This window comes from Ruditapes philippinarum, unplaced genomic scaffold (assembly GCF_026571515.1).
Source record: "Ruditapes philippinarum isolate M1 unplaced genomic scaffold, ASM2657151v2 ctg869_1_1_1_1, whole genome shotgun sequence".
NCBI lineage: Eukaryota > Metazoa > Mollusca > Bivalvia > Venerida > Veneridae > Ruditapes > Ruditapes philippinarum.
Window position 1 is genome coordinate 34,739 of NW_026853920.1, and position 27,685 is coordinate 62,423.

The window sequence follows — 27,685 nt, forward strand, 5'->3', positions numbered from 1 at the left end:
ATCATATTGTAAGGAATTTTGCAATCTGAGCTAGCGAAACTTCAACATATCCAAATCATTTGTGCTAAACTTGTATTGATCAAAATTGGATAGCTGGAAGCAAGCAATTTCCTGTTCATATTGCCTTCCCATTAAAGCTCGTATAAATTTAAGATCCTAGTGTATATGCACAATTGTTCTGTAGGAAATGCACCAACATCTCAAACCTCACCTCGCGATCAAAAGCTGGGTGATGTAGTAGTGCCATTAAATAGAAATAAGACCTGTTCAGCACAATAGGTTCATTATTGTGACATAAGCTTCTTAGTGACATTAGACGAAGGAAACCTGTAGAAAATTTCAAAAGACAAAAAGTCCCCTTTAGTTCAGAACTTCTTCTTCTTCCCTATTCTAAGTACGTTTGATCGTTGTTTTTTTTTCAAGTTTCAATTACAGAGATTTTGTGTCGTTATTGCGGAAATAAAGGAAACCAAAATGGAGATTCAATACATCTTAATATTACAATTATTCTTTTCTTTGATATGCATTTTGTTTCACCGCATTTTTGAAATAGTGAGATAAAAAGTGCTTAAAAATCAACCGTTTAGAATGCTGAAAAACTTGGTTTTACCAAATTTTCATCAAATTTCTATGTAATAGTTGATATTTCAGTCATCATCTCATGATGTTACATACACAGGTAAAATTTAAAACCATTTAGAATTTACGTAACATGTACAGTTACACATTCGAAAAAATCAGATTTTGTTACTTATGCCATAAGCTTTCACTAATGTGTGTTACAATGTAACACAAAGAACGTATCTTCATTAATGCTATTGAAATTTTTAGTTTATTATCATTTTCCTTATTTCGAGCACATTGAAATCGAAAATTTCATTAATAAATCATTCTCCAATCATTTCTTTTGTAACAGTTCAGTGAGACAAATGAGATATTTTTCAGGACTTATGTATAACGTATGTTGAAAACGTGAACCCATGCAAAGTTATCCAAAGAATAGTGTGATTCAATTTCTGTTTTGAACAAACATTAAATATAAAAGCAAATATAAACATAGGAGAGCGGCGTTTACGGAACGCAGCCCCCAACAATATGACACTGACTAATCACGAAGCAAATGTGCGTCCTTGTATGATATCATTATGTAAACCAATTAAGGCTTCAAGTTTGCAATCACATTAACCAATTTTATGTTTGATTAAGTAATAGTTTTAATGTAATACTTTCATTTTTTATAGCGATGATAAATAGAATGTAATGAAATGTCAATACATATTAGACATTTCGTTTTTGTGATGTAACTTGTTTTAAATTACATTTGATTTTTCTCACAAAATAAGCAAAATGTTATGAAGAACGTACAAAGAATAGCTTCAATTCAATTGATGCTCACTAAATACGTGCACTTATAAATGTGTTAACTCATTTGGAATAATTCACAAGTAATCGGATGCTCTGGGGCCTATTGTTGAGGTTTTATGATTTATGCATCATTGTTGTAAAAACTGGTTTTGTGACAATTTTCTGTTGTTTGCTAGAGTTGGATTCAATAATGATTTAGTTCAAAAGAAAATATTTAGGCATCGGAATACCTCTTCACTCAATAAAAGTATAAAAGCTCTCCTAAGCGTGACGCTGTAACTGTTGTTTTCAAGATAGGCCTAAACATGCTTGATAACAAAAAATAACAATAAAGTAAACATCAACTTTGAAAACTTACACTATATTATTTATAAACGTCATGGAAACTCGTAAATAGTAGAAAATCTCTCTGAAGAAATTTTCCACTCATTTCTTATAAATATCAATTCCAACAGACCAAGTGAGATGTGAGATTCATATGCTTAGATTTCAATTAAGTTCTCCGAGAACAGTTTTGAAAGTTGCCCTTTTGAAGTGCGGTTTTTCAGGTTGTTCTGATTTTATATTTTAACGGAGTTTTTTCAAGGTTTATATGTTATGTACTTCAGCAATACATCGATTAAACAAAGACTGGCTGGCTTCAATCCTTTTTTTTCTTTTTTTCTTTAGTCCTTAATTTATAGTTTGATAAGTGTCAGAAACATCAATTAACATGTCGATATTATTTCAGACAACGATTAAGAAGAGTGTATTAGTCTCCAAGGGATCATGAATTGTTATCACTACCTTAGAGATTACAACAGGTACAATATATGAAGCCATGCATAAGTAAAGATAATATCATTCTGAACCTTTCCACTTTATGATGTTTTCACAAGGGACTTGAAACTGTAATGAGTGACAAGGGATTGGAATGGAATAGCACATACGACGAAAATCATATTTTATTGTGATTGAAAGTATCACTGTACATTGTTACATAGTTAATATTTCTTTTTGAAGGGCCAATAATTTTAAGACTGATACCGTATAGAATTATTTATTTTTAATGCTTATCTGATGGACATCGCTTTATCAGAACCAATTATTGTAAGTAATATGAACTAAGGAAAATAAAATAAAATTATTTTAGCTAATAAACCTGAATAAAAATAAGACACATTCTAGAAAAAAGGGTCGGTCACAAAAATAACAAAATCTTATCACTAAAGCTTCTTGCGATCCATGCTACTATAGACATTCCAATGGGAACATTTGCTTTTTTCTGCTTACTATGTTTGATTTTGTTGATAAGATGTCAAATTATTTAAGGTATTGTGAAGTGCCGTGTAGCAACTGCAGAAAAAGTTTACCAGTACTTCACTTCAGTGTTATTATATTTTCCAGGTCCTTTGGGATCATTGATTACAGCCGTGTAAACAGTTGCCCCGTAATTCATTTAACTGTTATTTTTTTCTCTTTTTTTTTCTCTTTTTATTTTTTTTCTTGGTGGATGGGGGTCATTGGTTTCAGCACTTTTAAATATTGAAAACTGAGTAATTTGTTTTTGTCATAAATACTCATGTACAGACTTTACCTTTTACCACATGAGCATATTGTTTTCATTGAAAAGCCTCCTGTTAATAGTTCAAACTGCTATAAAACTATGACAAATACTGATGAAACTTGGCACAAATATTGACTTAACCATAAACTCTGTAACATCATGCTCAATATTAAATTTCCTGTTACCATGGCAACGGGGGACGTCTCAAAATTGTGAAAAATCACTATTTTGTATTGTTTTTTCCATCAAAACTACATCAAAACTGTAATTTCAAAGCGCTGCAAATTCTCAATGCATTGAGATAGAGTAAAAGGCTTTTCAGCGTTGGTTACACGTTACCTTAAGATCGACCTTGGGCCATTTTTAGCCTGTCGCATGTCCAAAACTTTCTTGGCGATGACGGGGACTGCCGCCCCCTTCAAACCCCCGAAACAGAATGGGGCACATCTTCCATCTGGCAAGCCTTGATGTGTCATTTTGATGGGGGCCTCACCGAAAAATCGATCACTTTTTTAAACAACATTTCTCAAACGAAAAACACTGTCTGTGACCTCAAACAGAGGGACAAAAAGCCGCCAAAACACGTCTATATGAGGGAAAATGTTAATCTAACAGAGTCTGCAACTTTTATGTAATTTTGTTTTGATAAATGCTGCTTTTTTCCTGATCATTTTTTTCAGTTGGCTTTCCATTGAAAGTCGGCTAAGGTTCTGGTAGCTCTAATTGGCAAACATTTTCAAAAGTATAGGATGCTATTTAAGTTTTTTCGTTTAACAGAATCCAGATATGATTTACCCTAAGCGATGATAACTGTTACAATCTTAAAATATGAATTTTAAGCTGTTAAGGACCAACCTTTTTTTGAAATCAAAATATAACTTGCTAAAAGTCAATCACATCACTCCTTGATTTTCAGTCTTTCCTCAATTCAAAATATACAAAAATTAATGATACTAAGAGCATGGTTCTAACAATTTACTGCCGCATTGTGACCAATAATCAGTTATGTTTATTACCGTATAATTATCATATTCACTCAGAAAAATGAACATTAAGTGATATCAATCTAAATAAAGTTGATCTTAGCAAAACAACAAGCATTTGATTTTAATCTTGCAAAGAAATGACCAAATTACTTTTACATTTTGAAATAAAAACATACAGAGTTATAATCTTAAAGAATCAGTAAGGAAATTGATGACAAAACTGAATACAAATTTTCTTTTGGTAATGTTGAATAAACATAGCTTGGTTTCATATGTTACTTTTTTCTGTATAAGATTTCATAAAACATGTACCATTTATCTAATCCAATATATTTTTTCTCTTTTCTTAATTAAGCAATAAAGTAATAATATACGAAATTCAAATATTTTGAAATGTCTTTTTAACAATTCTTCATCAATGCAGGAAAAGAAAATGCTAATATCTTAACATATTAGTAGCATTTCAAATGCTTTCGGGTTAATATCGACAAATATGATAATGGCTAAGTAATGATGTTAAACAATTGAATGGAAATACAAACATAAAATCGTTTTTATGACTATAGACTTTATTTTATTTTACTACGTTTCGGAATCAGAATATGTATTACAAAATGCTTCATGTTACATGTGTTTAGTTATATCTACTTGCTGATATTTCACATGACTCTTTCACCTCTATCACTTGGCCTTAACGGCTTTAGGCTTAAATCTTGTACAGGACTTTGATTTTCCTTAACTAGAGGAGGCTATTAAGTTAGGTAATGGAATGCTGATCATTCTACTCAAATGTCCATCTTTCCCGGAATATTGCACGCTCTGTCACTGAGGACCACACATGAACTCCTGAAAATCGCCGAAAAACCATTGCATTGTCGGTCTGACTTTAAACCAACTATGAATAGAAATTCACATATAATTCTATTTTAGGAGATTCTGTGAAAGTGAATACTTAATACTTATTTCATTCATTTCACATATTAATTCTTGAATAATTTATTTCCAAAACATAATGTCATTGACTTTTGACTACAGTTAAATTAATTATCTTTCTTTCTAGGTTAATGTTGTAAAACATTGTCAATAATTTAAATTTCTTTTATCAATTCAAGAATTGAAAGGCATTTACATATATTAATTATATATATATATAAAGAATATAATAGCTTTAAGTTATGAGATATTTTAATGCACCAAATATAAGAACTATCTGTTAAATAGAAAATGATAAATATAAAATTATTTTCTAATGTAACTTTAAGATTATTATAACAATATTGTAGAAGCTGTAGAAATATTTCAATTGTACGTAACCTATCGCATGTCGTGTATTATAAACATACATTTACGGTGACTTTCTACAAACTTAGACAACAGATATCGAACAATTTCAAAAAATATTTTGAGTAACGAAAAGTATTAAAATAACCAAAAGAAGTTTAAGGTCCATGGTCCATTATTTAATGAATCAGTTGCTTCACAGTTTCAACGTTGTATCACCTTTTTCCTTATTTAATTATATATCAACTGATAGCCCCACCCTTACATTGAGATATCCAATAGTTGTTATCCTGTGTTAAGTCGCTATATCATCCGCGCATAAATGGACCAATTTGAGAGATTCAGAAAACATCATTACCGAAGAACAGTTTGCGATAAAACAATATGTTTGCTATTTCGTGGATAATTATCTTGATAATGTGCTTCCTCAAAACAGGTAAAAGACTTTTTCCCAGATATAATCGAACATTATTGTATGAATTTATCTAAACAGATTATTTCGTTGTTGATAAATAAATCGATAAAATGATTGAAAATTAAATCAAACAAATTTTCTGAAGCTCTCTTTACTCAAGAAAAGTAAGGTTCTCGTTTGCCTTTTGTTTCCACTCGTCAAAAATATTTTGTCTTGTTATACGTCAATACAAATACATTTAGAACGTTAACTAATATTACAATAACTGCTAAAGTTTGAAACATTTTACCAGAGTAATTTCAAAATCAAAGGACGAAAATGATATATTTGATCACGATAATCAATATTGAGTTTGTTTATCAAAAGGTCGACAGGGATACTTCATCTTCATAAAGATGTGGTTTCTTTACCAAACACTAAACTTACTTATCTATCAATTTCAACGGCAACGTTTCTTTGAGCTCGTCCTTTTCATTAATTAGTAACACAGTAATAAACATCTTGTGACTACGGTTTCGTTTATATCATCCATATCTATTTTATTCAGTTTCATACTTAACATACATATTACTTTCATGTAAAGTCACATACCTATACATGTAGAATTTATACACATGTAACTACATATTGATCAAACAATTGCTTTGTTCAATAAATATCTGTATAAATTGACGATTCTTGATAATACGTCAATTAGTATAAAATACTATATTCACTGTAATAGCTGGCACTTTATCTATAGATGAGAGACTCGAATCTAATTGTTGTATTGTTATGAACAATTCAAACTCAATTGCAAGTTAATTATCTGATTTGATATCATACTATTTTTCAACAATATATGCTGTTGAAAAAGTGTTCTGGAATGGGGAAATCCTTTGAGAGAAAGTAAAACAGAGACAAATAGTTTAGAATCGATCATTGATCACGAAACTCCAAATAACTAACCAATTGTGATACCTAATACTGACAACAGTACTGAACTTACGTATGTTCAAACATCAATGTGAACGCATTTAGGCTTTAATCCTAGTAAGTAACTATTTATTTGTCGCATTTATTTAAGAACATTTACATAACAAACATTTATCAATATTATAAAAAAAAAAGAAAAAAAGATAAGAAGTGTTAGGAAAGAAAACCTGTTGTAACTTCTTGAGGTAAAATACTAAAAGAGGCAAAAGTTATTCACTGCAGATCTAAATTCTTTGTCTTCATTGATCAAGCATAAATTTGTATATGTTGCAAATACGGTTTGTGGTGTTTGCGTTATTATCACCTATTTAGCACAATTATTTTCAAATACTGAACACTTTTGTGAGCATATCAATGTAATTGGGGAAATAAACGTTTTTTTTTCAGTTGCATAAAATTTACGTCATACTCTAATCGTAGTTTCATTTAGGTGATTTGAATATCATACAGATAACAAATTTGTTGATAGTCTTAGAAATGAACTGATGTCGTCACAATTTAATTAATTATGTGATTATTGCTGAATGACGCATTAGTTTGATGCAAACATAAACGTTTGCGTGATAAAGATAAAGGGTTAGAAGGAATGATTTTAAATGAAAGCCACATACATGTTGTTGTTTTCATTTAAATCGATAATACCACAATATTATGAACGTTTTGCTTCATTTAAATTCTTTACATCAGATGTACTAGTACATTTTACAAAGTTTTATTGCAATATTTATAAGATCCTTATGCCAAGCTGAGCTTCTTTGAATATATTTAGTTTAAGTCGTTTCGGTATGATGTAACGAAGTTTATTTCTATCATGCTACAATCCAGTCCCTAGAACAAGCTAGTATTGGTATCTTTTAAGGAAACTTAATGTTTAGAATAATTTGAATAGCTTTAACGTAGATGGAACATATTGCTTCATGACAAATATTTACATATATAACTAACATGGCAATAATAATGACCAAAGCTGATATGTTTAATAGTAATAACTATTTAACTCAGACTAAACTTCCTTAAAAGTTGATAATTATTGCCATGACTTACAATTCGTGTACAATTAAGGAATTTGATTTTACAGTCTGATAAATACCATGCCAGGTATCAAGGTAACTAATGAAACAAATGAATTGTTTATCAGTGTAATGATACATACATTTAATTGGACATCATTAACTCTCTCCGAGGGAATTATTTGTGATATATGTGATCACGCATTTCTGAATGTGATTTTTTTTCTAAATGGAAAGGGTTTTGAAACAAAAAGGATGCTTTGTATTATCATTTATAGAGCTATAAGAGATGCATGTAGATATTGCTTGTATTGTGTCCATTTCTTCCTATTCTACAGTGATTGGCATTTCATATGTTAATGTCAATCGTAATAGCTCCACGAAGAACACTTTTATGGTTATTAAAACAATCAGTTACAGAAGGAATGATTGCCTTTGCTTTGAACTTTTATCAATAACTTTAATGAAAAGTTCAATTTGTTTAATCAATGACGAACATAAAAATCAATTTTATTTTTTTCAGATGAATAATTTCTTTCTGTTGAAAGCATTTCTGTGAAATTAAATCAAATTCAATATACAGCTTTATTTTACTTTAATCAACTACAAGTAAATGAAACAAGTTTTACCCATCAATGGATAGTTTATAACATGACTACTTGCATGATAATCGGTTGTTTTATACAGAATCGATTAACTTTGTAGCATTGAATGATTAGGGCTGAAAATAACATTTCCAAATGTATTGCATTATGATGTTGCTAAGTGTCCCACAGGAAAAAGGTTCACCATGACGAACTGAAGGTGATAGATATTTATGTAAAGCCATGTAAAGACTTTGTGGCGCCGTTATGGACACGGCCCAGTCAATTCTCGTCCTTCTGTATTCTATAGTAAATCTGTGTCATTTAAAGCTTCATTCTGGACTTCTATTAAACTCAGCAGAATTCTGTATTTCATAGCTTTAAACATCAACACTAGACAAGTTAGTCGAAGCCCGAGTTGTCCTATGTTAGCCATCTAGATTTCACAATATTTCTTAATTTGTTATGTCACTGTCAAATTATCAAAGTTTCAAATGTCATGTATGCTGGCGTGTAGTACTCGAATCCTTCCAACAAGAAATAAGATCCTGCATATACAAAAAGTATACAAAAAAAAACAACTTTTTAAGTCATCAGAAATTACACTTAATGTACACTGTTACAATAAATACACTTAAAATGTAACCAGTCACATAAAAAAAGACTTGAAATAGGGCACTTCAAAATGTCAAAGAACTATTATCTAGCCTACAACGGGCTGGGTCTTATTCCGTACCGGGTGAGACCTTATAAGTCGCAACGCCGCGAAATGTCGCACCTGCCGTTAAATGTCGCACCATTGCCGCTAAATGTCGCAACCGCCACAATATGTCTCAAAATTGTCTGCCCTTAAATGTCGCAATGGTAACTTTAAATGTCGCGCGAGTTTCACTTTCCGTTAAATGTCACAACCCTACCGTTAAATATCGCAAGATGTAAATTCATGTTATATATAATAAACTAATAGCTAATGATATTGCATTAGATTTGTCCGTATGTTATAGTTATCTGTTACTTATCATTAGTAAAGCAAAAATGAATGAGTTCATATTCAAAAGTGGGGGGGGGGGATTCCCAACTATCTTCTAGAAAAGGCTTTGAGGGGTATTCTAAAATGATTGGTTGAAATAAGAGTTTTCTTATTTGATTTTAAAATCTATAACTATCATTCATGCCACTTTATCTTTTGCACACATACGTGTGTTCATCTATGTGCCAAGGTTTTGAGCTACGATATAACCTATAGATAGATCTAAAAGACTAGAAAGCAAATTCTAGAAAGATTAGATAGAGATTTTATATTATGTCAGCATTTTCCCTAAATCTTCACCTTGAAAGGTTTTATGATATTGTCACTATCAACTTACGAATTACAATCTTTAAAATGTCTTTGATGCAAAAACCTGTTTATTTTTACTCCTGTTTTTTTTCTTTCATTACAATTTGAAATAGTGTTTCAATCATACACCTGCACCTACGGTATGTTAAAGATATTCAATAAATAATGTCAATAGCTTCAGTTAATTTATTTCATTATAAGAAATTAAAATGACAATTGTGTTATATGTTTTCTCAACACAGTGTAAGATGACGACATTAAATTAAATCTCGCTGATAAATAATTAAAATATTATTTTATATTATTAAGATCTTTGTGAACAACTTTTCCTGTTTTTACTCATTGGTTCCGGCTCGTGAAAATTTATCGAATTTTAGCGCATATTTCGTCAAAATATATTCCATATTTCACTCACACGAAATAATATCCTCTCAGTAGTATTTGCCAACAATGGCAACATATTTATGTCAGTCTCATTGCCGCGTATGAGATTGTTCAGTTTGAAATGTCTTTAATGATTCTTATCAACACTCTTTGGTCAAGGTACTATTAATTTAAAATACTTTGCAGCATACAACAATTGATTCTATAACAAAATTACGCATTATACAGGATCTGTTTATATTCATTTTCTATTGGGTTTTTGTACAATCTTAATCAGTTTTACAGGTGTTTTTACTTTATTTTTGTTATTTAACTGCTCTTTTAAAAAATATATTGCATCAACTCAATGTTGTCAATGACTATTACAAAAAAAGCCTGTTTATGTTTTGACGTCTTTGCTATTTACGTCATCTGACGTTGACATAATGTTCCTGTTTATTGTTTATAATTTGTTTACGTACTCTGAAAAAGGTTGTTTAGCTGAAACGTTGTTACTTGAAAGGGATGTTGTTTAAGAATTGTAATTGACTACTCTTTTTTACTATTACATATTTACAGTTCGTGAAGATTACTTTTTAGTCAAATACTTGTGCACAGAAATATATTTGTACTTCTCACTTATTAGCAGATTCGGCCAATAATTGTTTATAGCGAGGCCGAGACGATTTTTTGCAGAAACATCCCGAGATGTCGCCCAGCCTGTGTTATACCCCGTTACTAACGGGTTTTATATACTATAACTGTTTTATTGCAATTTCAAAAAATTGTTTTGTAATAGAAATCAGCAACAAAAAAACGAAACCCCAGATAAAATGAACCAATACCATGTAATGATGTCGTAAGCTTTTTCACAGCTTTTTTTATTTTAAGGTGTTTTCGCAGCCGCTAATAAAAGAAAACAGGGGGAAAAAACAGAAAAAAAAGATTTAAGGACTTTTCAAGAGAAAGTAATTCATTCAGTAGATGTACCTTTTGATTTTAGCGAATAAATTGTATTTAATTGATTATCTTTGTTGGTATTTTTCGTAATGTTCGTAACCATTGGAGCCTTTGTAAAAAAAATCAAACCATATATAGCAGGTGCAAAGAAACACAATTGCGATATAGTAGTCGAGTTTTTTCCCTATATGAATCAATGGAAAAGCTGTACTGCTATATATCAATACAGTTTTCAAATGTTCAGTGAAAGTGTACTGAGTATAATGGGTTAGTAAGAACAAAGAAAATGTTTCAAACCATGCGATAATAAAGTAAAAAGTCAAAATATTATGAAATATGGTAGAATATGCAAAAAAAAGCAAATCTGATACATGTTTGCTTTTCGGATCGGAATATCCGTCCCTCGGGAACCCACACATTGGCGGCAACTCGATATGCCTCGTTACCGCCCAATGAACAGGTCCCTTCGGGACGGATATTTTTATCCGAACCGCAACATATAACAGATATTATTATTCTTGCACGTTGTCAATTGTTCTGTATGATTGCAGATACTCAATTAGATTAATTGTTTATATTATAGATATAGCAAGCGGGGAAAGTACTAAAACGTTCAGACAAGCAACATGTAAACAGACAAAAGAGGGAGTGCAATGCGATGACATTACTCAAAATAACGGTTTGTTCCTCCATTACAGAAACCGGCATAACTTGTTATAAAATAGACATTAATTGTTTATTTGCTTAATGTATTTACAATTTTCCGTAACAAGAACTTCTCAAAGGTCCTTCCATGCATAATGACATGTACCATACATACATATAATTATAATGTATATAAATTTACTTCATTGTTTTCGTATTCAATCTTTAATAATAAGATATAGGCAATTGTCTTTATCAATGCTATGTCATTCAGTATTTTGTCATTGATACATTTCATCATTTTCAGTTCTTTTATATTAAAATTGTTTTCTTTTCTCATGAAAAAATTAAATTTTGTAAATGCGCCTTGCCTTGTAAAATAAACATGTTTTTGAATAAAGTTATTGTTTCAGTGCCTGAGACAAGTGATTGGCCACCAGGTGTGTACTCAATACCAATGCCAATTACCGGATGCCCTGAATCAGACAATAAAGGCTGGGATGTTGGCTTTATTTCTGTGAAATGGAAGTCTCTCCGTACACCTTATTCGGTGACATTCAATGTCTCTGATTTAGATCAAAGTGACAACGTAACAGACTCAAAGCGAATAACCGACGAAGAATGGCCTAAATTGGAAACCTATTTATTTGGACCGTTCAGGGACTACAATTTCAGATTGAATTTCTGTACGAAACAAAGAAAGTCCGATTCTATCGATATCGGCAAATGGCCTGATGGGAATTACAGTATTTATGGGGATATCGCAGGTTGTCCTGCAGGTAAACACTGTTATGATTTATTTATTAGTGTCTTCCAACCGCACAAATTATACAAAAGTCCTATTTGACATAAATTGAATGAATCATGAAAGATTATGATAAGTGCATGTATTGCTAAACCTAATTTCCATCACACCATTGAAATTATTATTTTGTTTTCTATATGCAAACGTGTCCAACTTAATACATTAACAAATGTTTGCGTTTATGAAATGTTTTAAACAACACATTTAACAAATTTAGGTCAGTTGAAAAACAACAACAACAGCAACAGCAAAATAAATGTTGAATCTTTTCGATTTGATTGGCGAAAAATGGAGTTGGTCTTAGATATTTAAAAAATGTGTATCAATCATTTCCAGACGATGGCCGATCGCTATTGTTGTAAGAACTTGGGCTCAACCCTTTTGTTATTTCGAAATCTTTTTTCTCTCTCTTTATATTTACATGTACACGAATATATTAGCAAAAAATATGGTTAGAAATCATTTTCATTTTTTTCAAGGATTTACAAACAAGACGATGACATTACATTTAGGCAATATTGAATATTGGACAAGTGGTGGCTATATTCCGGAGTTTACAGTGGAAACATTTCTTGATTCGGGTAAATATATCTATAGAATATTACGTAAATGGTACTAATGTTTGATCATTTGAAGTCATAGGAAACCTTAAGTTAACATTAAGATACATTAAACAATGGTGTGACGTTGATATAATATGCAACTTCGTTGGTTCATGTTTTAAAGCAATATCATTTATAGCCTTAATAATATATATATAATAAGTGCGTTATAAAACCCTCATGACGACAACGTTGTGTTAGTTTTACATAACCATCTTTTACTATATTACTGTATTCCGGTATATTGTAAATATAAAATCTGAATCTCTATAAAAAGTGAGTTACAGTAATTGTTTACATAGTTTGAGGCAATTTAATTTTCTTTTCTCCTTTAGTTACGCTACGCTTAACACTGTGCTCTCGAGATAGCTTATCAACTGATACAACAGATTCTGCAGAAACTGTTACCATGGCAAATAATGCTTTCTTGCTTATAAAGGTAAAGATGAGTACATATGTATGTATTTGATAATGATAATATCACATATTATGGGAATAAATGTTATGACAGAGAAAAGCATTGAAATGAGGTAAAAAAAATCTGGAAAGAAAGTGATCCCTCGGAAGCATTAATCACAACAAATTTACTTGAAAATTGCAGACCCAAAAAAAATTCTTGTTAGATAATGTTTTAAACTAAACTTTCCTCACCAAATGTTTACTTATATATATTTAAGGATAAAGTAATATGTTTATGTTTGTCATGTTTATTTATCTGCACTAATATCATGAAAAGTGAATCTACACTAAACCACATATATCATACAATTATGTTTCAAACATATCTTTTTCTTGGATAGAGTTTGTCTCATGTATGACACAAATATAATTATAGAGAAAACATGTACATTTGTATATCAAATACAGCACAAAACAAGCAATTGTCATGACATAAAGTCCTGAAAGTAATTTATCAACAACTTTTATGATTGGTAGGAGAGTTATTCGTCATGTCCGAGATTTAGTAGTTTTACCTTGACCGAGGAGAGCGTGTACCTAGATGGCTTTCCTGACAATCATACAGACTTTACACTTGTCCAATCACATTGCTTCTACATGCCAAAGATATGGAGTACAGGTTTATATTTTCCAATTGTTCATTACTCATTGTTGAATTACAAATAACGGAATTTCTGTTCATACACACTGGCAGATGATAACATATTACTAATACTGCTTGTATGTTTTTCTAATTTGAATAATCATATTTGAAGACAAGAATTTCGTGTATTATCATTTTTGTTATTTGAAACTCTCCTTAAGATTTAAAATCACTGTCAATTTCTTTTTATTCTATAAGTTCATAGTAGTAAGTGAATTACCAACCTTTTATGTGTCATTTATGTTCTCTTTCAGGAACTTATAAAGAACAACTGTCAGACCGTTTTGAGAGTTATGGTGGGCACATATTAACATTTTTATTGAAACATATTTTATTCGTCATATACAATACCAACTTTTACATGACATTTACAATCAATACAAAGAATTAGACTGGACGCAACCTTATGTTTTTTGAAGTTTTTTTCCAATTGCAATTTTGGTGACTTATGGTCACTTCTGTAGTGACTGTTTTAAGAATCTTGCTTTTCAATGAGACATTAACATTTCATGTGAAATTTAACAATAAAAAATGTTTGTTATGTGATTATCAATTTAAAACTTATAAATGCAGATGTACACACTTTAAATGAAATTATCCTGTAATTCCCTTGAAATTGTTTGATGATTTGTATGATTTGTATACTTCAGGAAACCTTGTATTAAATACAAATTTGTTGGAAGGAAATAAAACTATTGGTCAGCAGTCGAATACAAATAACTGGAGTGAGGCATTATTTCAATAACATATTTTGTTTAAAAAGCTCCAATACATTAATATATGATATGCAATGATAATATAAAATTATATTTTTAAATTTTAAATTATATAAAGAAATCAACCTGGACATAATTTGTTTTGTTGAGAGAGAAAATTTATCACTAAAGTGTGAAAATAGCTTTGAAAGGTTAAAGCTATAAAATATCCTAACAGAGTAATCCTTAGAGAGTAATGAAAACATATATTTCAGACACAAACTAATTGTTTCTGTTACTGTCATGTATGAACACATTAATTAGTACTTAGTCATCAAAAGGAATAATATACATGCTAACAACAGTCGATGACTTTAGACAAATATCGCAGTTCTTTACTTAATCAGGTATGGGACACATAATAGAAAAGTATATGTTTTGATATAAGATATTACAGTATTTATAATAATCATATCAATGCTTCTTTTCTCTGGAAAACACGCAACAGTGTAATGTGTTAAATGTTTAATTTTGAAAAGAATTATATAATTGAAGGTCTCTTGAAGGCAATAGAATCACAGGTTCAAACCTCAAGTTTGCCGTGGAAGTTGTTTGACTTGGGAAGATCCCTATCAATAACTGCAGTTTGGATCAAATTTTCCGATGGTGAGTAACTCAGTCAAAATGTTTTGAAAGTTTATATTCAGTCTGTATACCTATAAACGGCCAAGAAAAGTAAGTTATTTTGTTGTGTTTTTTTGCATTTTATGTACATATCAAATAGATAATAAATATGAAAAGGTTTTTATTTGCTTGTTTTTTTCAGTTATTTTACGTTATATTTGTAATGTATTAATTGTTTTTTATGATAAAACAAGAGCTTCTTTCCAAAGTAGACGACTAAATGTTTATTAAATGTTTTTGAGTCATTGTCATACTTACGATTATTCGAAATGTTATTTTATTTATATAATTTATTAAATTACAGCGGCATCGTACTTCAGTTTATCAGACGCGATACCAACATGCTTTATAAGTAACGACAAGTGGTGTTTTCTTCACTCATGTGCACTCAAATGTATTTTTTTCCCATATTACAAAACTGACACAAGCACTTTACAGTTACTGCTCGTTAGGTAAGTTCGGAAAGAAATGTTGATTGAATAATAAAGCACGCATGGTTGTGCATGTGAACATGGACATCCTATTGAACAGCTACGTTATCATGTAAATTATGTGTCTTTGCTACATATTGTGCGGTTTTCTTTGCTTAATTTTTTGTTCCGCTATTTATCATTTGATCAGTTAGTTAACGAAATGATAAATTATTTTGTTCGTAGAATTGTAAGAATATTTATTATATATTTTATTTTTGTCGAAAGTTGACCTTGCCTTTTTAATTTCTTTTAAAATAGTGTATTTGTTAGGATTTCATTTTATGTCATATATTCCTGGGAAAGGCTTAGTGTAATGTTGTTAGAACTTGTTGTCCAACCCATTTGCATTCGTTTTATTTTTTTCTATTTTGTGTGCATATTTGCATTTATAGGCAATTTAATATGCGTAAAGTAAATATTTTTCAGATCAATGACGGGAAGATATATCGCACTTGCTGCGGATGATCCAGATGATCATATACTTCATATTTCTACAGGCATCGATGTCTTTTCAGATAAGCTCATATACAGTAAGCAAATCATCTTAAATATATGTAACACTTATTTCAAACATTAATTATTAGATTCTGATTGTCTTTATTTCACGGCTGTGATATTATAAATGCAAGTGCACCATATGCGTTGTTAACTCTCCTTTTTTACAAATATTTTAAATTAAAAATGGGCATAACTCCAAAAATATATGTTTCATAATTATGTCCCTTCTTTTACAACTGCTTCTTGTCATGATAAGCAATCATTCCAATGTTTATATTGTTACCTTTAGAATTTTTCAAGTAATGACATACATTAAAGTTTTTGCAGGATGACACCGACAACGATGCTGCAGCGATCATTACAGTTTGACTTTTTCTTCTAAACAGACTAGCTGATAATATTTCTTTTCTCGTATTTAAATGTTTTTAATTTTTTATCTTTATAAGTATGTGTATAAGACATTATCATTTATGGAAAAAGACTTTATGCTTATGATTTCATAAAGTCTTGAAATCTTAGATATGGTTTATTATTCGTAATGGGATAACTATGATATGTGAACAAGTATCGGCTTTTAAATTTTCAAAACAAATGCCATGCGAAATTACAGGTATACATCCACGGCTTGACATAATTATGTCTTAAAAGAAATACATGATATATGGGCATTTGATATTATCTTTCGTTTGACATTGTTCGTGTTATATCTATTCTGCATGAAATAAAAAAATATGGTCATTATCTGAAATCTAATTTCATGACCGTAGCATGAATCAGAAAGAAAGTTTAACATATTTCATAAATCAAACAAATATCCGTGAAACTAAAAGCTAAAGCTAACTATTATTTTAAAAATTTTCATTAAGTCACAACAGAGTGAATAAATATTTTTATCATAAATAGTTCTTATGAGATAAGTGATTTTTGCCTAAATTAATGGAAAATAAATCAATAAAATAAAATCATAACAATAACAAGTAATTTGTATATTGTACAATGTTTATTTTTCTCCAAACTATTCTTCAATATTTATTTATTTCAGATGATAGTAGTGTTTGTAACATAGATCTTGGCATGACTGATGGCGGAATTCTTGATATGCAAATATCTGCATCGTCATTTCAGCGCATGTTTCCACCTTCACATTCACGACCTTTCTATAATGGTTGGTGTTCCGATTTAAACGATGCCAATCCTTTCATCCAGGTATCATATTAGACTTTATATCATATTTTACTATTTACAATATTGATATTATGGTTAACCATGACGCCTTTGACGAACATGTGCCCATTTTGCAAGACGAAATTTGCTTCAACCTTTTGTAATTTTAAGATGAAATACAATATTACTGCTGACGCCTTGTAAATGATCACAGATTTGTCAGGCCATGTTAACTTGTAAATGAGAAATCTAAGACATATATATTCTATCAGTCATCTTGTATTTTAGGTTGATTTGCTTGTTGAAACTAAAGTAGAAGGTATCAGTGTGTGGAATTGGCAAAAAACTATTACCACTATGAATGAAGTAATCTGGGACACTGTTGTGCATTTTGGTGTAGATGTACTAAATGTTTCATTTGGAAAGACTGAGAAGGATCTCCGTCTATACAAACAGGTCGGTCAATAATTTTTAAACAAAACACCTCCCCCCCCCCCCAAAAAAAAAAAAGTTCTTACATGTTGTTTAAGCAATAATATATTTTTAACATTTTAACTATATGATATTTTTATCAATGGAAGCCGATATTCTTAAATCAATATGTTTGGATAATCCAGTAAACTTTTATGCAAAGGTTAGGATACATTCAACAATTGCAAAGACGAAAACCCATACATTATCATTTCTTATAATAAGCATTTGTGGTATATTTCATAATGTTATTAATAACGATAAAAGAAATAGTCATAACCTCAAAAAGTAGCCGATTTTCACATCGAACTCAATGAATTACTGTCATATCTCAGCAGTAAGTCTACCTAGCAAGATTTCCTCCTGGATAACTAACCAGTAATTACCAATTTCTCCGCAAGTGTTAGGATACTAATATGATTTTTGCATCAGCGTTGACAGAACAATGACCATTAGACTTAATGTTTGATATCAATTGTCGTCATTCTCGCCCAAGAATCGAAAGTAAAATATTCAACCAGATGAAAGTCAATGTATGAATGAATTTATGATTGTACTCGACTGCAATATACTATCGACAAAAAAAACACCAATGTTAAAATTATTTGCAGGATTTCCAGTTTGATATGACCAGACCTTTGGATGAACCCCAAACATTTTGGTTCATGAAACCTGTCAAAGCACGTTTTGTAACACTACATATAATCAAAGCAATAACTGAAGGTCTCAATTGTCTACGGTTTGAGCTACATGGTTGCAGAGTATCAGGTGTGTTTTAGTCTTTCTTAAAGGAAAAAATATTAACACGATAATCAACTCTCATGATGGTTACAATTACTTCACAACAAAGTTAGGGACCGAATAGTACTGAGCTTTTTTATTTGTATATATCGTAAATATTACGCTACAATGGGATTCATATCTCAATTTATGCAATAAAGCAAGTAACTGTATTCAGTTAAGAGATAATTGTGTACAATAAGAGGAAGTATAACGTTGTTCGTACGTCTATAACGTAGTATTGCAACTACGTTGTATCAATGTATTGCACCGTTCGTTACTTTTTCTTTGTGATTCTTATCCAGGAATCCCTTCATTAAAGTGCACAAAGGATGTTGAGATGTTTCCTTTATCAAGAATTCCTATCTCGTCAAGATATCATGAGTTGCAAAACGTATCAACGTTCGAAGAATGTTCAACTTTATGCTTGCAGTCCAAGCTTTGTAGCTCTGCGTCATTTTCACCGATCTCGACCCACTGCTCATTTTACAGACAAACAAAAGACGAGAAATATCAAATTCACAACCAACAAACTGATGCCTTGTACTGGTCAACAAAACTCTGTTATCAAGGTATACTAGTTTTACAAATACAATTGTAGGTTAAATAATTAATTTCTATCTTTTATTTTACTGATTTACATGTAAGCTGGAAAAAAAACCAAGTCAGAGCCAATTTGTATATAAATATTTTCTAAATGAATTCTAAGGAGAAATGAATATCGTTTAGTTCAATAATTTTAGCTTAATATATATCTATCTATAGTTTTTACTTTAATGTGTAAGCAATCGGATTTATTCCAAATAAAATCTTTCAAATACATGAAGTCGCCTAGAAGAGAGCGATTATAAGTTATTTAATATATGAAACATTTGTCTTTTGACATGTCATGAACATCGTATACTAGAAAACTGTTTTTATGTTTACACTATATTTAAATTTAGAATTTACATGTCTTATGAACACATCTGCGGATGTTTCAAAATTCCAAATTTCACCAGTTCATGTTAAATGTTGAATACTGCTTAGGCCGGTGCTAGGGGGCGTGTACTGTAACTTGCACATTCCATTACTTCCATGAACAGGCTCAATCAAACCGAGCCTGCAACATTTTCAGATTTGTCGTTTTGTGCGTTTTTAAGGGATTCTATATTTCTCTCTATTTTATTGTTTATTATAATATAATACATTTTCTATACACCATATACATATTTCTGTCCAGACCAGTTTATTTCCGGACCCCGAATGCATGACTTTCAACAAGGAGACATAGCTAGTGCAAACATCTATGAGGTCGATGAAGAAAGCATAATTACAAGCCCAGTATATCCCTTTACATATGAAAGTGGTTATAATTGCAAGTGGATCATAACGTTTGAGCCGCAGTTTTACGTTAAACTTATCTTCACAAACATTTCACTCAATGTGTACGAGGTACGAATCTAATTGTCATTTCAATTAATTAATGATATATTAACATGTCTGAAATGTATTTTATTAAACCTGCACACTATTGAATCAATGATAATTAATTTCTCTATTTTTGATACTTTAGGATTCTACAAGTATTGAAAATGACTGTGAGGATTCAATTCTGATTTCTAATTCTATACGAAACACCATCGAGGTTGCCAGAGTGTTGGATAATAGGTTTAATGGAGCTTTGTCTGCCATTGAAACAAGTGAATCGGTGCTTATTGTCACCTTGAAAACTTGCCTACCACGATCTAAACGAAGAGTTGATGGCCATGGCTTCAGGGCAATCGTCGCAAAAAATTGTAATTTTTCTATTGTAATTTGTCTCCGATTTAAGTCATTTCAATTCCATTACAAAACTCTTTCAAGTCATGGTATTTATTACATTGGCATAAAATTAAGAGAACTGATAATGTTTTTAGATTTGTACTTTGTACATCATCTTATGTTTACATATAAATACATACATGTATATTTGTCTATGTAAGAAGTAATAAGACTAATGGTTTACATTGTTGTTAGATTGATAATAGGCAATGACATTATGTAAAATGGTCTTGTTGTGCATAAATGATATGATTGGTTTCAAAGATTGCTTATTATTGTAGGTGTTTTTATCGCGTTCAGTTCGTAACGTAATTTTTATCTCATTTGATACATTTTACAGCTTTGTTATGTTGGAAAAAAATGTTAGCAATTGTTAATATCCAATTTGAATTGATTGAGAATATTACATCTTGTTTATTTCAAATTATGACTTAATCATAGTCTGTTTCAATACAAAAATTGGAAATGAATTTAAAGCTTTAATAGCAACGGAAAAATATATAAAAGAAATCAGCCATTTATACGCTTTATATAAAATATTTTTTTCGATTAAATACATGTTCTTATTCCACAAGAAATGATCATCCGATGTTTGTTGTTTGAAGATTTCTAGTATAAAGTACAATTCATTTTTGCAGCTATTCCGGCATGTTTTACTCTTGATTCTACATTGGCATGGGAGAAGGGCAGAGAGGAAAGATGCACTCGGTCAAAAATGTCATTGACGTCAATGTCTTTACTCGGACTTCCTTTTTCTGAAACAACTGAAAGATGGACGATAACGTCTCAAGGAAAGAGGATCTTGATATCCTTTGTAGAATTCCTGGTCAAATGTAAAACTGGTTAGTAAATTAGACTTTATATGAACATGTTCTTCTCATTTATTTATGAACGAACTTGTGGTGAGTGATGCAGTAAATAATTTAACAAAAGAGACCCAGTAATAAATCTTTAAGTATAGTATACATACAAACCTTTTATTTTCATAATATTTTTTATTCAGACGAAGATGGTTCCGAATTTCTCATTCGTGACCTGGGAGTTGAGAAATCCTATTGCAACTTGAATAAACCTCCGTTAAAGATTTATTCTGCCTCCGATACTGTGACAGTTAGCTTCTATAAAGGTGTCGATCCACCATTTATAACATTCAAAGAGGGATTTCGGCTTACTTACATCATCGAGAGAGTTTCGATGGAGAATTTGATTTCATACCAAGCTTATCGATCAAACAGTAAGTAATTCTCTTCATATTTTACTATGTTTACCATTCAATTTGGATGTTGATGATTTGACTTTATGATTACTTTTTGATATATTGTTAGATCTAGTTGTATATTAAAATGAAGGCACCTTATGGAATTTTATCATGTTTTATTTGCATTATAATATTCAAACTTTTAAATTTGTAAATATTTTTTGAATGCTATCTTATTCTGTACGACTGACGATAGTAACACTTTCAAAGTGTATATCAATATATACTTTTGTGTGTTTTATTAACATATTTTAAGTTTATGAAAAATGATTTCTCCTTTAAGTTACAAATGTTGCCCTTGGTAAACCAGCAATTATGTCTAGTCTGTACATATACCAGTCGAAAGAATTTCTATCTGCTAATAAGGCAACTGACGGAACTGTTCATTTGGATGCCGCGTATGGGGCATGTTTCCATACGAAGTTGGAACCTGAGCCATGGTGGATGGTAGATTTACAAGGTATCTACATCATCGACCGGATAGTTCTTTATAATAAACAGGAAAATAGTGCAGGTAATTATGGTTTTATTTTTATCCTATATTATTGTTACCATTCTTTACAATCTTATACCGTTCCTTTACAACCTTATGATTCTAAAATGAATAACAAGTCTAATAATAAACTTATCATTTCTAAATTTGGTTTTATACACTTACTACTGATTATTTAATTGCATACTGTTTCAAAGTGCATGAAGCTATATCTCTGCAACCTGCAGCTTACAAAATTTATATTTAAATTTCGAGTACAATAATTCCGAAATGCCTGCATGAATATCTTGAAATATTTCCGTAAAAGGAATGTCGCAATGCAGAAATCATTGCATTATGGCTGAAAATTGGAAACAACAAATTGTACAATCTTTCAATTTTAATAAAATATTTCATTAGATATAGGTTTTTAAAGTCTGAAAATAATAAAGTAAAAACATAGTCAGAATATCTTCGTTTAAACTTGATATCACTTTTGTTGTTTCAACTGTTTAATACATTCAGTGAACCCACATTTTATGGTTTTATAACTTAGGGAGCCTTGCACGAAATATCGAGATATCTGTAGGAACAAGTACTGCTGATTTAAGAGTTACTAGCTATTTGTGCCGAAGTATGGCTTTTAGAAAATCATTTGACCAACATAACGTCAGAGGTAGATATGTTAAGCTGCAAGTGAGGCATTATATACAAAAGTTTCATCTTTGTGAAGTGGAGGTCTACGGTGTACTTGGTACGCATTTTATATTTGTCATTATTTTATTGATTTATTTTTGCCTTGTTTTTTAACAATGCGTAATGATATTGAGATTCTGACAATGTTCTAGAGAGAGACATAATATCTTTAGATTTAAGATTTGGATTTTACAGCGTGTCGCTTCCTGGGATACATAATGTTACATTATTCTACTATCAAAACGTAAAGAAACAGGGTCCGAACCCTTTTTACATTTTATTTTGACCTGAGGAAAAAACTGCAAAGCTATTGCATCTATCTTATCTAAATGATGTTAAATGTTATAATATCAATTAAGACTACACAGCTAATTTATATTATTATGCTGCATTTACATATAGACATATAGGTGACCTTCAATTTTGAATAAACTTTTACTGTTATAGTCTAAGGTGATGCAAAGTTTAAATAAATTATATTAGACTACATCGTTTTATTATGTCTATATGCATATGCTCTAAGGCAATAAAGGATCTTCAAATAATATTCCTCGAATAACCGTATCATCACTTATCTAGTTTTAATAGTTTGTATTATGTTCAGGATCAGCTGTTTTTTTCTGTTTTGTTCTTTATTTTATTGTACAGTTATGAACATAAATTAAAGACATTATGTATCTAACATAATTTCTTTTTTTTTTACTACGCAGAAACTGATATAGAACAAAAATTAAAGAAGGATTTCCCATTTCCTGACCCAGGTTTGTATGCTTAAAACATAAACATAACCTAATAAAAACAAATATATTAAGATCAGTTGACAGCTACATTTATATGTAATTAATGGAAGTTATATTATGTTTATAATTTAAACATTTAACATCAGTATTAGAGGCATGATGTTGCTATGCTAATCACATCAACAATAACTCTTTGGTATTTATAATTGCCTTAATTTCAGTTTTGATTCAATCAGTTATGTTATATTTCTCATCCCTGAAGGTCGTTCAGCCGACCTACTTCACTACTGTATAATCACCGACTGGATATGTTGCTTGCTTTCTGAATTTGTCTTTTGATGGCTTGTATGCGATGTGCATGCTTTATATCCTCTGAATCCCTTTAAGAATGTTTTACTGAGCTTTCGCCCATTGTTTAGCCGTTAAGTGCAGACGCACTTTTTTCATGGGCACCATCGCTAATTCTCCACGAAAGACCTGAAAGTGTCAAATTGAAAGTTCCACAAGCAAAGATGTATGTCATATCGGCGGAAATAAATGAAAAAATACTTTACGAATCAGATCATAGGTTATAAAAATGAGTGTCACAGGTACTTGAAAAGCAAGCAATCGATACTGTTTGGTTATAGAAACAGGAACCACCAAATTAGAAAAAATCAAATAGAAAAATGCAAAATGCCGTGTAGAGCGCTCTCCAATGATTGAAATAAAAATCTCCTTTTTGACATTTGCGGCAGTCGAAATGGGAATCTTATATGTCTTCCAATATGGCATAACTAAATTTGAATTTAAAGCTTAGATGCATTTGAAATTTAGTTCTTGTATCATTAATATCAGTCGCATTACAAAATTAATTATATTCAAGCTTTTACTAAAGTAGACACCTTTTTTATCTCCATTTTTAAAGTTCAAGGTAACTGGGGACTTTGGAGTGCATGGAGCAACTTATGTTATTGTGATGGTAAACAACCAAGAATAAGAGAATGTGACAATCCACCCCCTTCGTTTGGTGGACGTTCGTGTGCAGGCTCAAATATTGGTAACAGAGCGTGTTTACCAGACTTGAATTGCACATGTAAGTTGTAAACACATAGTAAAATGTAAAGGATCCATATGCCGTTCCTGTAAATGTAAATTAAGAATTATTTCATCAAAAATAGTTGCCAAAATCACCTACAAATAGAAGAAGACAAACTTTCTAACGAGTGTAATACTGAGACAACATCAGATATTTTGTACTTACACTAGAGCAACTATTTGTATTTGTAGATTGAATATTTCAAGTACTTTTCTCAAGTTTTTAATAGTTTTGCTACTCACACAGTGGCAGTGCAAATTGGACATTTGTATGGTACAAATGTATACTCAAGTTTAGAAGAAAAGAAAAAACATTCTTCACCTTCATGTCTCAATGTTAACAAAAGGGTGTAATTATTTTTCGATGTATATTTCGATGTTACTGGAATTGTTTATTAATTTACAATGCTTTATACTCTTATTACATAAGGCTGAAGTAGTTGTCTTTTACACGTTTAAGTATATTCATGTACATGTTTATGTTCATTAAAATGTAATATCGCCTTATTGTTAAGACTACTTGTGTTTGATATTAAAGTATAATGGTAGTATAAAGTATAATTGCAGACTTATTCATTCGCCTTTAAATGTATGACCTACTTGGTTGGTTTTTAACTGAAAGATAGTTGAGTAATTTGAAATTTAAATACAGTCACGGAGTACATTGTACTTTCTTAATCTCAATAATTATTAAAGTGTTTAATTGAAACTTCCAACTGTTTATAAAATGTACATTGTATTTTATGTATAAAATCAAATGTTACAGTAAAACAAACTATTTATTAATTTGCAGTGTCTAATGTTGCATTTGGTAAGCCTTCAAGCATCTCAAGTCAAGAATACAGTTGGTCAAGCCCTAACCTGGCAACGGATGGTTCAACTCGTCAAACAAAATTATCATGCTTTCAGACAAATTTCGAATATCAGCCATGGTGGAGAATTGATCTACAAGGAAACTACGAATTGGAAAGAATGAAAATTTTCTCAAGCACCGATTGTTGTCGTATGTTTAAATATGATTTTTGTGTGTGTTTTAATATTCCTAAATTAATTATATCTATATCTTGCAATTAGAAATTTCAATAAAGATTTAAATAACAATTATTATGTTATACTTTAAACAATTCTAGGAATTATATAGGTATGTATTATTATGTATATATTGCAGCTACAATAAATGCTGCAGTTTCTCTGGGAATTTCCTGTCCGTTATCAGTTGTTCACTATAAATGTGGAGCTGGATTGGGTAGTCAGAGAAATATTTGGTTAATTGGACACACTGCTAGATACGTAAAAATACAACTTATAGGAAGACACGAGTATCTTAGCTTATGTGAAATAGAAATCTATGGTCAACCAGGTACTTCATTGTTTTTATTTTAGAATTCAAACACACGTAATTTGCAAATGTATTACTAGATAATTATCTGAAATACATTACAGGTTACCAACATTAAATGCAAGTTTGCTCGTTAATTTTTGTTAATATACTTTTATATAGTATAATACAATAGCGGTTATAGTAGTGAAACCTTTTATACCTTTGAGTGATGTGATACTTTTTTTATTTTCAAAGGAATTTTTTTTACAATAAAACAACGAGAAAATTTCGTGACTTGGGCGGCCAATCCTGTTATATTTACTTAGTATATATTTATATATATTTATGGCTAATAAATAAACAATTAAGGAATCAATGTTTTATGTTTTTCTGCACTATTTATGGCCAATAAATAATTAGAAATCAATGATAATCGTTTTTTTTTTCAAAATGTAATTTTGAAGGATATAAAGCGATATCTTATTAAATATTAAAAAAAGACAAAATTATATGAATGCTCCAATAATCTTATGTTCGAATATCGAAAGAGTTTCGGATATCGAAATGGTTGTAACATAGAATGTTTCTGTCATTTATAACACATATGAATTATGAATATTGTAAATAAACAGGATCAAATGTTCTTGAACAAAATATTATTTTGCAATTTTAAGTAGGGATTTATCAGTTAAACAATGGTTTTGTATATGCGCCATTCTCCTTCACGGCCATATTTCTTTCATACAAACAGTTTGGAAGTATTATTACCTTTTAAAATTCAAACGATAATAGAGATCTATACACTTTTATTGCAGCAGTGAATTTCAATGCAACAGTTCCATTTGATGAAGCATGTGACGGCGCGCAAGGTACTTTTCTATTTCTCTATTGCTTAAAACAGTTTAAACAGTTTTATTAATCGAACGAAACCTTTTCGAATATGACGTGCTTCACCTTATACATCAGTGAACTATAACGTTTATTTGTTTGAGATTATATTGCCAGCAAACAAATGATAATCTTAATAAAACAGGAAAATTCAATTTTAACGCTGACCTTAAGCATAAGGTTTAACTAAAGAAATAAGTTCGTTACAAAAACAACAAAAACAACAACAACAACAGAAGCAAATGATTAAAAAACGAATTGCATGTACAGTTATGAAATATAAACATAAATAAGTATGCTTTAAATTCTATAAACTTAAACTGATCAATATTTGACTTTTTGTTTCTGTTTAAAATTCTTAGAAGACGGTCATTATAGTCCTTGGTCACAATGGAGTAGTTGTTCTGAAAAATGTGGAATAGGAAAGATGACTCGAACAAGAGTTTGTGACAGCCCTGCACCGTCTAATGGTGGTATAACGTGTTATGGGGATGATGTTGAAATACAAAATTGTGTTGGGAGAGGAATTTGTCCAAGCAAGTATTTACGCTTTTTCCGCAAAATTTTAGATGTCCTTGAAAACGAATGTGTGCGGTACACCGACCACATTGTCCATGAACATGTATTAATAGGAGTTTGATTATCTTATCCAAACATTACCATAAAATATATTGTAATTTATTGTTA

At 30.5% G+C, this 27,685-nt stretch overlaps 3 protein-coding genes and 1 long non-coding RNA gene across 4 annotated transcripts in view; all 4 read left to right on the forward strand.

The window, feature by feature from the left end:
* Nucleotides 1-10,718: 10,718 nt before the first annotated feature.
* On the forward strand, nt 10,719-14,369 carry LOC132738375 (uncharacterized). The gene is made up of 7 exons (XM_060725865.1): nt 10,719-10,723; nt 11,376-11,503; nt 11,883-12,248; nt 12,754-12,855; nt 13,212-13,315; nt 13,813-13,954; nt 14,233-14,369. The coding sequence occupies exons 1-7, from the start codon at nt 10,719-10,721 to the stop codon at nt 14,367-14,369; spliced, it is 984 nt and encodes a 327-aa protein (XP_060581848.1).
* Nucleotides 14,370-14,627: 258 nt separating this feature from the next.
* Nucleotides 14,628-15,803, forward strand: LOC132738367 (uncharacterized). The gene is made up of 3 exons (XR_009626864.1): nt 14,628-14,703; nt 15,229-15,339; nt 15,662-15,803. It is a non-coding gene; the product is annotated as an uncharacterized LOC132738367 (long non-coding RNA).
* A 457-nt stretch (nt 15,804-16,260) lies between these two features.
* Nucleotides 16,261-17,960, forward strand: LOC132738356 (coagulation factor VIII-like). Its single transcript, XM_060725842.1, has 3 exons — nt 16,261-16,360; nt 17,371-17,534; nt 17,781-17,960. Exons 1-3 carry the CDS (start codon nt 16,261-16,263, stop codon nt 17,958-17,960), a joined length of 444 nt encoding a protein of 147 aa, XP_060581825.1.
* A 2,016-nt stretch (nt 17,961-19,976) lies between these two features.
* The window catches only part of LOC132738357 (uncharacterized), a 30,315-nt gene continuing 22,606 nt past the window's right edge, over nt 19,977-27,685 (forward strand). The window contains exons 1-12 of the mRNA XM_060725843.1: nt 19,977-20,177; nt 20,299-20,521; nt 21,185-21,388; nt 21,550-21,780; nt 22,088-22,318; nt 22,833-23,030; nt 23,683-23,733; nt 24,620-24,787; nt 25,583-25,792; nt 25,958-26,149; nt 26,926-26,979; nt 27,361-27,534. Of these exons, the coding sequence (XP_060581826.1) occupies nt 19,989-20,177; nt 20,299-20,521; nt 21,185-21,388; nt 21,550-21,780; nt 22,088-22,318; nt 22,833-23,030; nt 23,683-23,733; nt 24,620-24,787; nt 25,583-25,792; nt 25,958-26,149; nt 26,926-26,979; nt 27,361-27,534 (2,125 nt within the window). The 5' untranslated portion in view covers nt 19,977-19,988. The remainder of the gene's footprint in view (nt 20,178-20,298; nt 20,522-21,184; nt 21,389-21,549; nt 21,781-22,087; nt 22,319-22,832; nt 23,031-23,682; nt 23,734-24,619; nt 24,788-25,582; nt 25,793-25,957; nt 26,150-26,925; nt 26,980-27,360; nt 27,535-27,685) is intronic.